This window comes from Mustela nigripes, chromosome 3 (genome assembly GCF_022355385.1).
Source record: "Mustela nigripes isolate SB6536 chromosome 3, MUSNIG.SB6536, whole genome shotgun sequence".
NCBI lineage: Eukaryota > Metazoa > Chordata > Mammalia > Carnivora > Mustelidae > Mustela > Mustela nigripes.
Genome location: NC_081559.1, coordinates 123,204,322 through 123,220,881, shown reverse-complemented (window position 1 = coordinate 123,220,881; position 16,560 = coordinate 123,204,322). Strand labels below are relative to the sequence as shown.

Below are 16,560 nucleotides of genomic sequence, written 5' to 3'. Positions count from 1 at the left end.
TGCAACTTGCCTTCTCTTGAGTTTGCTTGGTTTACGTTCAGGTGGATCTTCTTCACTCTCATCTCCATCAATATTGTTGGGATGTGGTCTTTCTTTGATTGTGTTTGCTTCTGAAGAGTCCTGTGAATCTAAAGAGGCAGACATATTGCAGTGGATTTTCCCTTTAGTGTGACAACTCATCTGCCTTTTGCAAATGCTATCGAAATATTTTTGCTACCTTCCTGCAATGAACTGTACATGCATATCAGGCACAGTGCCAGACCACAACTACCTATTTTGTATTTCTACACCCAGAATCTGGGCATAAAAAAACTATAGCTATGTGTAATTATTAAAGTTTAAAAGTTTCCATGGTTTAACTACTTAAAGAAACAGACTAAAACTTTTTCCTCATAGCTGTCCATATCTACAGAAAGTAATCCACAGTTACCTTTGTGATAGCTAAGCAGTTATCACATTTGATAGAACTTTAATTAGTTAATATTAAAGGGAGAGAGAGAATCTCAAGCACACTCTGCTAAGCATAAAGCCTGACTTGGGACTTGATCTCATGACCCTGAGATCATGATCTGAACAGAAATCAAGAGTCAAATGCTTAACTGAGTGAGCCACTAAGGTTCCCCATATTTTGATGGAATTTTAACTTAAATCACTCTGAAGACAGCATAATACATTGATTAAAAATGATTTCTCAGGGGTGCCTGGGTGGCTTAGTGGGTTGAGGCCTCTGCCTTCAGATCAGGTGGTGGTCCCAGGGTCCTGGGATCGAGCCCCGCACTGGTATCTCTGCTCGGCAGGGAGCTTGCTTCCTTTTCTCTGCCTGCCTCTCTGCCTACTTGTGATCTCTGTCAAATAAATAAATAAAATCTTTAAAATAAAATGACTTCTGTTTATTAAGAAGCAAACACAGTTAATTATCTCTAATATAACTTAAATTAAAAGTAACAGCAAGGTAAGCACCACCATTTAGAAAAAAAATTTTAACTTGTGGTAGCTCCACCTGAGGGACATGTCTTTCTTCAGATTGGCACAAAGTGAGTGGGTGGGACTGGAAATGGAGATCTGCAGTGTAGACAAAGAGAGTCTGATTGTAGGCAATCTGTAGGCACAGATTATTTTAAGAGAACACCCAACCACAAACAACAGAAAACACATTTATATAGAAATGCAATATATACTTTGTATGTGTTTTTTAAAGATTTTACTTATTTCTTTGGAAGCAAGAGAGCATGAGTGGGGAAAGAGCAGCAGAAGAGGGAGGAGACTCCCTGCTGAGCAGAGAGCCCAATGTGGGGCTTGATCCCACCACCCTGGGATCATGACCGGAGCTGAAGACAGACACTTAACCAACTGAGCCACTTAGGCGCCCCTATACCTTGTGTTTTGATCTCAAGGCAAGATCTAAAATAAATTAAAACCTAGAATTCTCCGATTTATCCTGATGGGACTCACCCTGGGACTAAGTAAAGAAATGGATAATCTATATATATAGTTAGGAAAAAGGCAACGGAAGGCACGGACTATAAGGTTTAGTATATTTGACAAAGAGAAAAATAGGAAGATAAGTGAGGATGATCAAAGGAATAACAAGAAGGAATAAGAGAGGGGAAAATTCATTGGCCAGTATACATATTTCAAATTTTATGGTCAAAATTAGCACAGAAAGAAATCAGGAAAGTATAGAAGAGTATCAAAAGACCAATATAAAATAATCACATTATTTAAAAAAATATGAAAATAACAAGGAATGAGAGTAAGTAACTTCCATTGGAAGAGCACAGAGAAAAAAGAGATTAAGAGGTAGGTAGAGCCACTTCAGTAACTCTCTAAAGGAAACTCTCAGGTAGATGAAGATCAGCAATCTGAGGAGCAAAGCAAATCCAATTGTTAAATAAAAGGCCAAAAACTTTTGCTTCATATAGGGATGAGACTGAGAAGAAAGTCTTATAAACCAGACTTTTCTAGCACTAAACATCCATCTTCTGGAAGTTCAGAAGTCATAAAAATTTTCTCTCTCATTTTCCTGGTGCCATCAGTTAGAATTCTCCTTCTGAGCAAGAACATTCTTACCAACCTCTGACTTTTCTTAATATACCTCTCAATGGCTTTCCTTAGTCCTTTCTTTAAACCAGATTTTTTGTTTCGTTTCAAATCACTTAGGCGGGAGTCAATCAAATTCCTTATCCTGGATATTTTATGAGAATCCTAAAGTCAACCCTTCCAATTATAAATTAATATCATGCCCTGTTGAGATTCCCTACAGAGCAAGACTTCAATTGCTTGGAAATAAATTCCAGTATGACTTACAATCAGATTTGCCTGATGTCTACTGTGAACTCTGAACTATTCTCAAATAGGCCTCCTATAAATTCATTTGCTCCATAGAAACCTGGAAGTTCCCCATCCACTCTATTATAAAATTTCTCAAGGGAGTTCCAAGTTTTAATTCACTGGCCACCAAGGTCCAAGTGGAAGGAATGGTAGTTTTGAGAACTCCAGACAAATATTCTTTTTATTTACGTGAAAGGTAATAAACTTATAATACATAAATTAAATTATGTGACATTATAAAATGTAGTTGACATTGTATAACCCTATCATAAAGGATAGGTGTTAATTATTTTGCTCAATAGGTTAATTTTCCTGTTACTTAGTAGGATAAATCTTGGCCAATCTTACCCTGATCTGGTTGGTTTGTGCTTCTGTTCCCAGACAAGCTGCTATCCTTGGTTCCTCCATTACATGGTTTACTCTGGCCAGAAGCAGGACATTCTCTGCTGCTGTTGACTTCACTTAGCCACTGATGCCCATCACAACTTACTGAAGAATCTAACTGGCTTTGTTCCACTTCCTCTGAATTCAAACTTATATTACTAATTCCATCAAGAATTTCAATATGCTCTTTATCACTTGAACTAGAGCTTTCACTATCAATTGTAATAGATGGAGATGGAAAAGACATTAAGTCTACTTTCATGCAATTTTCTTCTTTCTCATTGTCAACTTCTATTTTAGACCCACAGGTATCTGTTTCACAGGTTTGTGAGGTATCAAAAGTCCAACCCTGAGCTTCCCAATACTGAAACTGTTCCAAATAATACCAATAAAGTTGACTATAGTGTTGTTCCCATTCCTCCTTTGTATCAGGAATGTTCCAAGGTTCAGAACATAGTGTCTGATCTGAATGTTTTTCTTGCCAGCTTTGCCATAATATTCCTCCACCATATTCGTTCCAATATTTTTCCCATTTTTCTGTGATTTCCAGCTTTGGAGTTAATGTATTTTCAACAGGAAGATTTTCAGTTTCAGTATCTTTTTTTGTTTGACGTTTACTTGTTTTGGTGCTCTCATACTGTTCAACTGAAGATGGATCATCTGAAGCCAAAATGTCATCTTCACATTCTTGTCTCCAAGATTCTCTTATAATTTCATCTAAGTACTTCTTTTGATGTTTTTTCTTTTTCCTTTTTATTTTAACTTTATTTCTAGTATTCATAGAAACCTACATAAGATAAATAACTTGAATATAAAATGCAGCTCACAAATAAACTATAAAATAAAGAGAATCCAGGTCTATTTTAAACACTAAATTATTTACTGTCAAATCCACATCCTGGGTTTTTAGTTATACAAACAAGTTAATCTTACTATTTATGTTTCCAGGAGGAGGGAAAAAGGATATATATCAAAACTTGCAGTTTTAATTAATTTATAAATATGTATGTTTAAAAAGAGGTAGAATGCTCTAACTTATGAATATGTTAGATTTGGGATAAAAAAATTCTTTGTGATATCTTACAGAGAAAACTAAGAAAGAGAAACATAAGTAACTTACCTCAAAATTCTTATGTGCAGATATCCCACCAAACTGAAGTGGTAGTCCCATACTTCTCATGAGTTCAGCCTCAGAATCAAGTTCACTTTCATCAAGGCCTAAGCCTTTACTGTCATGTGACTCTGCAGTGCCACCTTCCTCCCCTTCTTCCTCTTCTGTAGCTTGGTCTCCTACAGACAGCATCTGTTAGCTTCATTTTATAGAAAATGCAGATGCACATTTTTTCATCATTTTATTTTTTAAAAATTTATTTGTTTGAGAGAAAGAGAACATGAACACACATCACAAGCCCATGGACAAGCCCACACAAGCAGGGGGAGGGGCAGAGGAAGAGGACAGACAGGCAGACTCCCCTCTGAGTAGGGAGCCCAATATTGGGGTTGATCCCAGGACCCTGAGATCATGACTCTAGCCAAAATCAAGAGCTGGACACTCAACTAACAGTCACCCAGGGGCCCCTCATCCTCATTTTAAAGAGAAACCTGAGACCAAGAGTTATGCAAAGGTTACGATTTTTTAGGGGTAACACAGACAAGTAAGAAATAGCCAATTAAGAATCAGGAGACAACTTCTAATATGGCTCTGCCCACCACCAGCTGCCTAATCAACTTACACTTGCTGAGCATGTCCTCTGTGCTGTGTACTGTGCAAAGTACTGAGGATATAAGAGGGAATGTGGCAGAATAACTACAGGGAAAACACATTTTCACATTCCTTATTACTCAATAAGTAATATTATTATTGGATATATCATAATCAATAAGGATATATCATACTCAATAAGGAATATCATTATCAATGAGCAATATTCCTCAATTAGATCAGTGAATTTAAAATGATGATTTGTGGAGTTTACTTTAGGATCTAGTAAGAAGAGTGGCAAAAGGTTATGTCTTTAGGTGCCTCATGGTTTTTTCAATCACAACTGGGATTTATATTCTGTGACTCCGTGGGAGTCATGATTTAATGAAAGCTATAAAAGTCTGAAATCCCCTAAACTGGAAGTTCCTTTCAAATGCCCTGATTCTCCCAGAAAACCTGTTTTATTATAACGAAACAAGTTTAGCTTTATACTAGCATGGTTATATAAAAGTTTACCACACCATTAATTGGACAAATGACATTCAAAAGCTCCATTAACCATTTAAAATGTGAAAGAAGTATCACTTTATTCACCGACATACTCAATTAGGGCTGAGCTGCACTCCAGCTAAATGATCATAGACAATAAAAGAGTGAATCTTACAAACCAAAAATGGGGACTGTAAATAAGAGGAATCTTCTGTGTATAAATTCTACTAAAACAAAGAGGGAAAAAAGATACCTACTTAAAGAAGATTCTACTCACCATTCTATTCAATGAACTTATGAAAGATCAGGAGACAGCAAATAGGAAAAACAAATGTGCTAAGTTTTATGATCCTTTCATGGTATGCATATTTTATGTTCATTAGGAGCCTGGTGTCTAAAGAAACCTTATTTGTACATTACATTGAAATGTAAACCAAACACTTCATTCAGTGATCAACTAAAGAAACAGTGATTTGTTCCACCACTGTGAGAGTTAAAGGATTTTTAAGGGTAACATGATGCACTTAATTTGTGCTGAATTTAGCCTAGAACTCACGCTAGTTTTCTATCTAGAGAAACAAAAAAGACCTGTGTGGAAAGAACAAATGAGGTCACTGAGGGAAGTCTGAGAGAGACCAAGATAGTTTTCAGGTTAACTAGGTAAGACTCAAAATACATAATAAATTCTATTTGTTATCTGTGAAAGTTAACCCAGATTGTGGCCTCTTTAACTCAAACAGAAGACTAAGGATGTTCACTTTGCATTTATCCTGAATAATTTATCTATACAGTTGTTAAAGTATTAAACAAGAAGGTCATTAAACTGAGGTGGCTTGAAGGCCTTCGTTGTCTCTGTAAGGAAACCAAAGACATAAGCCACAATCAAAGCACTCAAATCTAAGAAAAGAACACTGAAGAACAACTAATCACAAACAGCTAACTAGGCTTCCCCAAATGAGGTCATTCCTTAAGATAGAGCCAATCAATAATTTCCTTGCTTTGCTTCTATATCCTCTTTACTAAAAAACTCTCCCCTAACTCCTGTCCTATAGTGGTGCTCCTATCTAGGAAGCTGGCAACTGCCTGAGTTGCATAGATATAAGTTCAAATAAACTCCTGAAAATTTTAATGTGCCTCTGTTTATCTTCCCGCACAATAAAATTTTGCTGAAAAAAAAAATATGTTCTCTACTTTTCAAAGCTTCAAATTTCATCTTGCTCTTATCTAATGGCAACAACTACATAGAGCAAAAGAGGCTACCTCAAGTCCACACAGGAGCTAGCTACAGAAAAAAAAAAGATGTGCTTTGACAGGGATTCTAGAACCACGTTATAATAAAAAATAAGGAAAGTAACCTGTGATTACTGGTTGTCATTTATAATATTTAATGCCAACAAATTAATGTAGTATAACAAATTATATTTAAAATAAATACACTATTAGTTACTTTGCGCAAGAAAAGGGCCATAATGTTTTACACTGTATTACCTGCATTGTCGCCACTGCCTTTGACATAGTAGCCTTTTAAACCCAGATTGCACAATTTTCGATCTCTACAAAGCAAATTAAATAGTCAATATTGAAATAAATTATAAACTTGAGAAAAAAACAAGTTTGAGGCAGCACAGATTAATTAACAAGGTTAAGGAACAGAAAAGCAATCTGCTAATATATTTTCCTCATCTGTAACGTACAGGTAATAATACATAACCTGTGAAGTTATTATAAGAATAGTATATTGTAAAATATTTAATAGATAGCACATGGGAAGCATCTTTAATTGTTAATTACTGATTATTAAAATTAAATGGTAGTTCTGGTTTGGAGGAAGAATCAATCTTACAATACATGAACAATGAAGTGTTCTTTAAATTTGCTCGAAGAAATGAGCATAAAAGTGGAAAGATCTATCTTACACACATATATAAATCCACATGCAGATCCTACTCCATTTGCAAATAGGCCAAGTTATCATGCCTAGTAGACAAGATATTAATGGTCTGAGCAAAGGCTGTTGTGGGGATTAACCCCCAAAGTTCTTATTTAAATATTTAATCAAACTGAAACATAAATCAAAACAATTCACCCTCAATTTTAAAATTTTATCTACCTACCTACCTACCTATCTAGGTAAGCCCCAAGCTCAACCTGGCCCTTGAACTCATGACCCCGAAATGGAGAGTCACATGTTCCACCAACTGAGCCAGACAGCCATCCTAGTCTCAACAATTTTTAAAAAACAGTGAATGATTAAACTTTTCTTTACATTATCTACTTCTAAATTTTTTCTCTATCTGCTAAGACTGGAAACTACCTAACCGAAATGAGTTTAACGAACAATTAAAAATTAAAATTTCTATATTATCTTCCTACCATTAAATTCAGCTGTAAAAAACACCACCAGAAGTGCCATAATAAGGCAATCTTCAAGTATTAGCGAATACTATTTTTCTAATGGGGCAACAATAAAGTCAACAAAATAAAATTCCTGTATATTTGATATATTTTATTGTCCTCCTGTTTATTTTTTGATACTTTATAAAACATAAAGTAGGTGATCACCCATAGCAGGACAGCAAACAGGCCAGAGGCTAAAGTGCAAAAGTGCTTTGGCAGCATGCCCACTAGTCCCCAAGAACACTGGACAATGGAGAAGTGGTTAGGGTGGTGGGGGAGATCAGCAGCTGTACAGAGGACATCAATGGTGTCCCCCCAGTACCCACAGATATGGGGCACTAGGTGTCAGGTGGAGGAGGAGACTAATATGGTGGCAAGATTGGTTACATTGAGCAAGTAAGTATATTTAGGATAATGACAGCCAAGATTTTCTATACACATATAGGTATTTATGTATGCATGTAAAGCACAGATATATCCTGACTAACTGTGTCTGCTGAGAGAGCATAGAGGCAATGAAAACCCAGGAGCAAAGAACACAATGACCACGCAAGTCTTGGTTTCTGAACACTACTCTGCTAGAAGGAGCCAAGGTACCTTGGAGAAGCGGAAGCTCCAGGTTGAAGCACGGACTAGAAAAGATAAGCCTGGGTCACCTTCTGTGCTAGAGGGTTAGGAGGAGGTCAGAGAATGCCAGGGACACATCAAAATGATATACAAGCCACCTCGAGGGGCCCATAACAGCTAAAACTATGTGAACATCAAAATAAATGAGTAATAAAATAGAATGTACTAAAAAAATGAATAATCCAGAATTCATGTTAATGTAAATAAAGGAGTAAACAAATACATGAGGAGAGAAGGCATTCTCCCTGCAGAATGCCAACTAATAAAAGCAGAATGATAGAGAATTGCTCTTTGGAAACCTTCTGAGGCAGCTGATTCAGGCACAGGAACAGGGTACTAATACTGGAGTACTTTCCCTCCAAATACTAATACATACAAATGGAACCAGTTTGACTTTACAGCAGAGATAGTTATGAGACTGCAACATAATTAGGTAATGGAGGTCAATGTCATCAGGGGTGGAATGGGTCCACAGCAAGTGACTGAAATGATGCAGAGCCAAACACAGGATTATTTCTGTGGCATTCCTGCCAAGACGGCATGGCCCAGCTCTGTTTGTGCTGAAATGTCAGATAGACCCAGGTTAAGGAAGACCAGCACACAAGATAAGGTCTGCATTTTTTAAAATTTTGAGGCCATGATAGGGAGGGAAAAGGTGAAGAATTTTTCCAAAAGAGGAGATTGACAAGTCATAAAAGGAACTATGTGGAACTCTGGATCAGAAAGAAAAGAGACACTGCTGGGAAAGTTGGGGAAATATGAACCCACTACAGTGGTTATGAAAGAGAACACATTTGTTTTAGGGAAATACACAATGGAGTATTTAGGAGTAATGGGGAATCATATGTGCAGCTTGCTCTCAAGTGGTTCAGAAAAAGACTAAAAACTGTGTGCAGGGGAGGAGGGGGGCACACGCGTGTGTCTGTGTGTATTCAGAGGGAGAGATAGAGCAAATGCAGTTAACTGTTAATACTAGGTGAGTCTAGGAGGGGAATATCAGAGTTCTTTGACCTATTTTTGTTTTTTTGTTTAAGTTTGAACCCATTCTTTACTCCTGTACTGACCTATTTTTGCAAGTTGGAAATTATTTTAAAATGATTTAAGAAAATTAAGAAAAGCCTGTTATTTATAGTATAAACAATTTTATAACAAGAATTTACTACTCCATCATTTCCCTATGTTCAATTCTAGGCTTTGTATATAATAAAAGACACAATTTTACATAACTGTAATCATAGTGTAGATATTTTATATTCAGATATGTTAATACAAAGTATTTTTTCATTTTACTACTGAGCCGTTATAAAGATTATTTTTTTTTTTAAAGATTTTATTTATTTGAGGGAGAGAGAGTGTGAGTGAGAGAGCAGAAGAAAAAGGAGCAGTGGAGGCAGAGGGAGAAGCAGGCTCCCCTCTGAGCAGAGAGCCTGATGCAGTGCTTGGTCCCAGGACCCTGGGATCATGACCTGAGCTGAAAGCAGTTGTTTAATGGGACTGAGCCACCCAGGTGGCTCTATAAAGATTATTTTTAAGAGCTCCATTATATCATACATATATAACTAATGGAAACCTGAATGCATAGTTGAAACAGAATTATTATTCTAGAGCTCATAAGACAGTATGTTAATATAATGTCCTCAGATGATAAACATTAGTTAACGATGTTAGGTTCTATTTCCTGCCTTTGAGGAGAGGTGTACAATAACCTTACTCAGTATGAGAATCAATTCAATACTAAAAAGGTATTAGGCACCTATGCTAATGCTCATTTTCTGTTTTCTGCTACATGGACTATTTTCTCAGTTTAATAACTTATTCTAGAATCAATGTGTTGTTTTAAGACTGAAACAAACAAAGACTGTGAAACAAACCTTTTCCCTATCTGGAAAGCAGGGTTAAACTAATAAGCCTCTGAAATTCCAGCATGTCTCCAAAGTCCCAAAGATTCCTCCACTTGATGTTAGCCCAAAGGCCTAGAAGTGATCCCAAAGACTTCTCAAGTGGCTACTGGAAATAATTTCAAAATGTTCTTTTCATTCTAAAGGGTTATAATTTATCTGGGCATTAAATGATCTAAAGGAAAAAGCCATTCTTTTCTCTCCTTATTTTGAACTCAATTTTACTTGAACTAAGTAAATAGAGGTTCTAAGTTTTAAGAATATGTATGAAATTACCTGAACTATAGAGGAGGAATGTTTTAATTCAAATGAGACTAAATTCAAACTAATTGATATATACACCAATTACATTGTGTTTAAAATAAAGTTACTTTAACTGAAATCTAGAAGCATAGTTTTGTAGGGGTAGGGCATGACAATTTTTCTCAACCCTTTACATTTATAACTTACATTGTCTTTCTGTTCTTTCTGGAAAGGAGTACAACCCCAAGACTCAAATCCAGCTTTAGGCTAAGAACTAAGTATGCAGTCTTGGCTTTCTTTTGTTTTTTACTCAGAGTTCTGATTGTTGCTCCTTCCCGCTCAAATATACCCCAGTTTATCTCTGCTCTTTAGACTTCTTTTCAAATACTACTTCCTTCAACAATCTCTTGTGATCTGTGGAGAAAGGTTAGGTTTCTGCTATCATATATATCTGTACTTTTCTCTTACAGTACTTACAAGAGTAATTTGCTAAATATATATGTAACAATTGTCCTAATATTCATCTCCTTTGCTAGAAAGTAAACTCAAAGGGTGTGGGACAGGCAGTTCTTGTACCCTGGTGCCCATCAGCGTAGCTAATACAAGGAAGCACAAAAAGCATTTATTGAATGAATACATGCATGCATGTGTACAAGGACAATACTTTTAAAATTAAAGTGATTTCCTTTTGGATTAATTTTCCAATTACTCCACAAACACACAATGGCAAACAGTGAGAACTGCTTCAAACTTAAACTTTACTCCAATAAACTATATTAAAACTCTAGCACATAAAATTTGCTTCCTCAAGTTGAATCTAACAATCAGCCTGTGAGATAACCAGGGCAGATATACCTGTTTTAGGGATGAAGAAAAGATTCAAGTGGCTAAACTCACCTAATATAAAGAAAGCCTCACCCAGAGTACAATTCTTCAGTCAAGTTTTTTCCTACCCGCCGGCTATCTTCCATGCAGGGCGATGTTTACCCCAAACATATATTTTCCAAAAATGCATTTCAAAACTCCAAAGAGCTAAATCTTTTTTTCTCGGGTAATTAGAAACTCTATTTCAGCGCATTTGCGCTTTAATAAAACTTAAGGTTTTAAAAATGTTAACCCCCAAGAGTTACTCAGCCTTCAACTTGTGACGTCACAGCCACTAAGGAGATTTCATTTTACATTTCTCTTCTCCCGATTTTTAAATGTCCGCTCATTAAAACGAAATAAATCAGCTGCCATTTTTTTTTTTCCCCACAAAAGCCTACAAAGTAGATTTTACTCTTTGATTTAATGGCAACCGGCGACCTCTCCGTGAAGCCCAAGATTTTTTTTTTTTTTTTTCCTGAAATATCACCCTGCCCAAGGGTCTTATACTCCGGCCGTGGATCCCAATTCCATGTAGTTTGCAAGGCCTACATTTCTGGGAAATAACCATGTTAGAGATGAAGAGGAACACGATTTTTTACTTACTCTACAAATGCCCTGGAGCAGAGGCAAAGGATTTTATGATCCTCTTCCAGGTCTTCAATGAAGAGAAACATTTCGGCCACGCGGCTCCACTTCTCGCAGCACATTTTACCACCTCAGCGCAGGACGTTCTGCGGGAAGCGGCACGGGACAGGCCTTTCCGGCCTCTGCTCGGTTCCCGGAGACCGAAGGGAGGTCTCGCCGGCGCGCCCAGGGGTACGTCAGGGAACAGGAACGGGCCCGGGGCCCCTCGAACCTGGAGCGGGCAAAGGAGCCGCCACCGGAAGTGGCTCCAGGCGCTCACGGGAAGGGGCGGGGCGATGGGGGTGTCACACTCAACGCGGTCCGTGCTGCAGCGGCAGTTTGTCTTTTTCTTACCAGGTTGCTCCGGGGAGAGACCCGCCGCTGAAATTTCTCCTTTTCCCTCGGTCGCCGAGCCACCGAAGAGCTCCCGCCGCTGTTCGAGGGTGAGGGCGAGCCGCTTCTGCCCCTCCCGCCCGAGGTGTGTCGGTCCTCATCTTGGCTTCCTAGTGCTCCTCCCCTCCGGGCGCACAGCTCCGCGTCAGTCGCGCGGGGCTCGGAGCGGCCAAGGCCGCACGTCTAGTCTCGGTGGGACCGCCCGGGAGTCCCCGGCGGGGGCGGGCGGGCTGGGCTTCCCGCGGCACTCGGTGTAAGCTCGGGCACGGAGTGGCGGGGGCGCGTGATCCTGCCTGGGTCACAACGAGCCTATTCTCTCCGCCGCGCATCCCCCCTCGCGCTCAAAAACCTCGTTTTGTCTCAACTTGGGCGGCGGGGCGAGGTGTCCGAACCTGGGCAGAGGCCTCTGGGCTTGCCCCGTGACCTCTGTTTCCAGGATGCGAATCGAGCCTCCTGGGCTCGCGGGGCCGCAGGAATGAAGTGGTTAAGAAGGCTTCCCGCAGGTCGGGCGCGGAATCCGGGTCTGGTGCTCCCTCGCTACCTGTGTGACCCGGCAAGCGACTTAACCCTTCTGAGCCTCCTTGTGATCATCCGTAGAATCGGAGTGATGAAGAGTCCCTGCTTCCTAGGGCTGCTGGAAGGGCTGAATGAAACTGTGCCTGTCAGACCTCTCATTGCTATTAACAGTTTCCGTGGGTACCTGGTGTGCGCGCGGCGGACGCCGCGTCGGTCCCTGGGGTTTGCCGCGGGTGGAACAGGTCTCTGTAGGTCCTCAGGCGGCGGACGCGGAAGAAAAATGCGTGTGCGCTTAAGGATGCGGAAAACCGGAACGCCACTGCTAGATCCGAACAGGGCAGTTGGCGTTCGGCGTGTGGTAGTCGGTGAGACTGTCCAGGCAGCTTCCTCCAAGAAGCGAGTTCCAGCGCGAAGGTGGCGGGAGCGTTTCCGGACTTGGTTGTGCTGTTAATGCCAAAATAGCATTCTTTAGCGTGTGTAACGACTGAGGTAAAATCCGGGTGTTTAAGGCTTACTATTTAAGGTTTAGTATTTTGGTCGCGTTTTCCATGGGATGGAAATAGAAAATTAATTTTCCAAGTGAAATGTTTACTTCCACACGAACTGCTTATTTCCACATCCGTGCTGCTGTCTTACTTTGGGATCCGGGCTATGCTCATTTGAGTGTCTCAAGAAAGTAGGAGTGCTGCACAGTTACGGACACGCCGGTGTAGACAGGCCGCATCTGGGGCACGAGGAGAGGTGAAGAAAAAAAGCTGGAATAGTAATGATCACAGTGGAGGATTTTAGCTAGAAGTTGAAGGACATTCTGGGTTTAAAAAAAAAAAAAAAGCAACAACCCAGAAACAAAACACAAAACCTTGAAAGGTCGTTCATAATAGAAACTAGAGTTTGAAGCTTGAATCTGAAGGGCATTGTTTTAAAGATAAAATGATTAGGTTTCCCAGATATATTTATTTAATTTATATTAGAGGAACTTCTTTTAGTTTGAAGTGGAATGCTTACTCACTAGGGCTGAATCCTAAACCCCTGTTAAACAACTATTAACAATGCAGGAGAGAAAAGGGAAATTAATTTTATTTCAGTGACTATTTAATTTAATCGGCATTTTCAGTGTATCTTCAATGTGGCTTATATACTAAAAGTAAGAAATGGATCTGTTGGCATCCATGGTGCTAAAAGTCCTGATAATGGGTGTTTAAAAATTGTTTAATTTTTGTAAAGCTTTCTAGAAAACAAAAATTCCTCTGTTCTGATGTATTATTTTTCAAAATACTCTTACTTTGAAAATGTATAAGGTCATTTACAGTAAATGTTCCTCACCAGCAATATCAGCATGGTGATATTTTCTTTATATGTGATGCACACGGCTATGTTTAACTGTAGATTTTTTTTTAAATAGGAAATGACCTGGAATTTTGGTAATTAAAATACTGTATCTCCCCCAGAACATCTTTTACAATTATAGTTTTTTTTTTTTTTAAAGATTTTATTTATTTATTTGACAGAGAGAGATCACAGTAGGAGAGAGGAAGGGAAGCAGGCCCCCTGCTGAGCAGAGAGCCCGATGTGGGACTCGATCCCAGGACCCTGAGATCATGACCTGAGCCGAAGGCAGCGGCTTAACCCACTGAGCCACCCAGGCGCCCTACAATTATAGTTTTTAATTGGATTAGAATAGATTGGTAAGGAGTCAAATATAGTCTATGCCAAATTGGAGGGAGAGGAGGGCTAGGCGGAAGTAGAGGGAACAGAGATTGCAATTTTAACATTTTCAGCCTTTCTGTGAGAGAGACACAGACCGAGAGAGAGAGGGGAAGAGAGAGATTAAAGAAAGTGTAATGAAAACCAGAGTAGGAAGTAGGAGAACCGGGTTTTAATTTTGGCCCTTGTTTCTTCACTGAATTAATTTAGTAACTTTGGGCAAGTCAGCTTGGCTTTCTCTTTTTAACTGGTTTCTGCAAAATTAAAAGATTGTGTTCATTGAGTTCTAAAGCCCTGCTCTCACACCATCAAAAGTAAGTATTTTTTCAACTTAAAAGCTTATTATTCAGATTCTTCTGGTAGTTCTTTAGTGACAAACTTTAGGGCACTGTCTTGGTCCACATCTTTTGTCAGAGACTTGAATGAACACAGTTAAGGTCTATCTTTATTTAGCTCGTATTTGTTAGGTGCTTACTATGTGCCAGGCATATTGTTCTAAGTGCTTTACATATGTTTTCTCATATGATTTTGTTTACTAGTGTATCCCCAAGTGTTTAGAATAGTGTCAAGCACAAGTTATTTTCTTAGTAAACATATGTTGAGTAAATGAATTAATAACCCAATGTTTTAAGTCTTATATGAGCCATGCCATGCCCTTTCTTATACACTGTATTCTGTCCCTTCTGGCCTAGTCAAGGACTGCTGCCAACAATTACTCCTCTCCTGCCTCATCTATTTCTTACTCTCCCACTGAGGCATTAGCATTGGTATTAAAGACCATGTTTTCTTTCATCTCAAAACAATAACAAACTTGGCCCACATTCCTCTCTTCCTTTTTGCATCAGCATTCCTATAAAGAGTTGTCCATATTTGCTGTTTCCAATTCATTTCCTCTCACTTTTTCATGAATTTACTCCACCCGACTTTCATCCCCACTGTACAAAATAGTTCTTAATTATCTGGACTTGTCAGTGTCTCTGTGTTGTAAAACCCAATGGTCCATGATAATTTCTTAGACCTCTCTGCATCATTTGAAACCACTGAATAACTCCTTTCTTCTTGGGAACACTTTGTTACTTTGACATGCAGGTTGCCACTCCTGGAAGGGGAATGCTGGTTCCTCATTGTTGTCCCAACTTCTAAAATGTTGAGTGCCCCAGTGTTCAGTTCTGGGGGCTCTTTTTAATTCTATATTTCCTCCCTAGAAGGATCTTTTTTAGTTTCATGGTTTTCATACAATATTTATATTCCCAATTCCCAGATATATTTCTCCAAATTTGATCTTCCTGCTAATCTCTATGACCAGCTGCCTATTTAAGGTCTTCACTTGGATGTCTGCTAGAATCTTTACATGTTTAAAACTGAATTTCTGATCTCTCTTCCAATCCCAGACCTGTTCTTCCTGTAACTCCATCTTTTCACAAGCAAGCTAATATGATGACGATGCTATCAATGCTTACTTAGGGCTTACATAGTGGAAGGTACTCTTCTAACGTTTTTTAAAAACATATATTCTTGGGGCACCTGGGTGGCTCAGTGATTGAGGCCTCTGGCTTTGGCTCTGGTCATGGTCTTGGAGTCCTGTGATCGGGCCCCATGTGGGGCTCTCAGCATGGCGGGGATCCTACTCTCCCCACCCCTGCCTGCCTCTCTGCCTACTTGTGATCTTTGTCTGTCAAATAAATAAATAAAATCTAAAATGTGTGTGTGTGTGTGTGTGTGTGTGTGTGTATTCTTCACAACAGTTTTACTAGACAGGTACTGCTATTATCCCCACTTTACAGATGGAGAGACTGAGGCAGACTTAATAAGTAACTTGCCTAGGTCATACAATAAGTAACAGAGTCTCCTAGAGTACAGACCCATATTGCCAAAACACTGTAGTCATCCCAGACTTCTCTCTCTCTCTCACTTATATTGTACATCCATTCATCAGCAACTCCTTTGGCTTTATCTTCACAGTATATCCAGAAATTATCATCTCTTACAGACTTTCACTCTGTCACGTTGTCCAAGCCACTTTCATCTCTCATTTCAATTATTGCCTGAACTTCCTATTTGCTTCCTATGCAGTGTATTCTCAATACGGCAGTCATTTAAAACCCAAGTTAGGCAGTCTCACTCTTCTGGTGCCTTCTTCATCTCACTTAAAGTTAAACTAAGCCTACAGAGTTCTACAGTGCTACTCCTCTCTCCATTTCTGACTGCTCTCCCTATCACTCTTCTTCAGCCTTCTTCCTTGTTGCTCCTCAGACCACACCAGTAGACATCCTTTGTATTTACTTTTATTTTAGCCAGGACTTCTCCTCCAAATACCCACATAGTTTGCTTCCTCATTTCCTCAGGTCTCTGCTCAAATGTACCTTTCAAAGAGTCCTTCCCAGG

The 16,560-nt window shown here is 39.2% G+C and overlaps 2 protein-coding genes across 6 annotated transcripts in view; one reads left to right on the top strand and one right to left on the bottom strand.

The window, feature by feature from the left end:
* The window catches only part of TGS1 (trimethylguanosine synthase 1), a 39,545-nt gene extending 27,709 nt beyond the window's left edge, over window positions 1-11,836 (bottom strand). For 2 of the 3 annotated variants that reach the window (XM_059394588.1, XM_059394591.1), the window contains exons 1-5: window positions 11,542-11,836; window positions 6,395-6,459; window positions 3,836-4,005; window positions 2,680-3,502; window positions 11-128 (exon numbers count right to left, since the gene is read on the bottom strand). In XM_059394588.1, the coding sequence (XP_059250571.1) occupies window positions 11-128; window positions 2,680-3,502; window positions 3,836-4,005; window positions 6,395-6,459; window positions 11,542-11,645 (1,280 nt within the window). In that variant the 5' untranslated portion in view covers window positions 11,646-11,836. Of the gene's footprint in view, window positions 1-10; window positions 129-2,679; window positions 3,503-3,835; window positions 4,006-4,448; window positions 4,491-6,394; window positions 6,460-11,541 lie in introns of those variants that run through there. The other variant, XM_059394589.1, reaches the window with a different exon arrangement.
* Window positions 11,837-11,873: 37 nt separating this feature from the next.
* TMEM68 (transmembrane protein 68) overlaps window positions 11,874-16,560 on the top strand; it is a 49,730-nt gene continuing 45,043 nt past the window's right edge. Inside the window, exon 1 of one of the 3 annotated variants that reach the window (XM_059394594.1) lies at window positions 11,874-12,040. The gene's annotated coding sequence lies outside the window, so the exon portion shown is untranslated. Of the gene's footprint in view, window positions 12,041-12,064; window positions 12,961-16,560 lie in introns of those variants that run through there. The other 2 variants (XM_059394592.1, XM_059394593.1) reach the window with 2 other exon arrangements.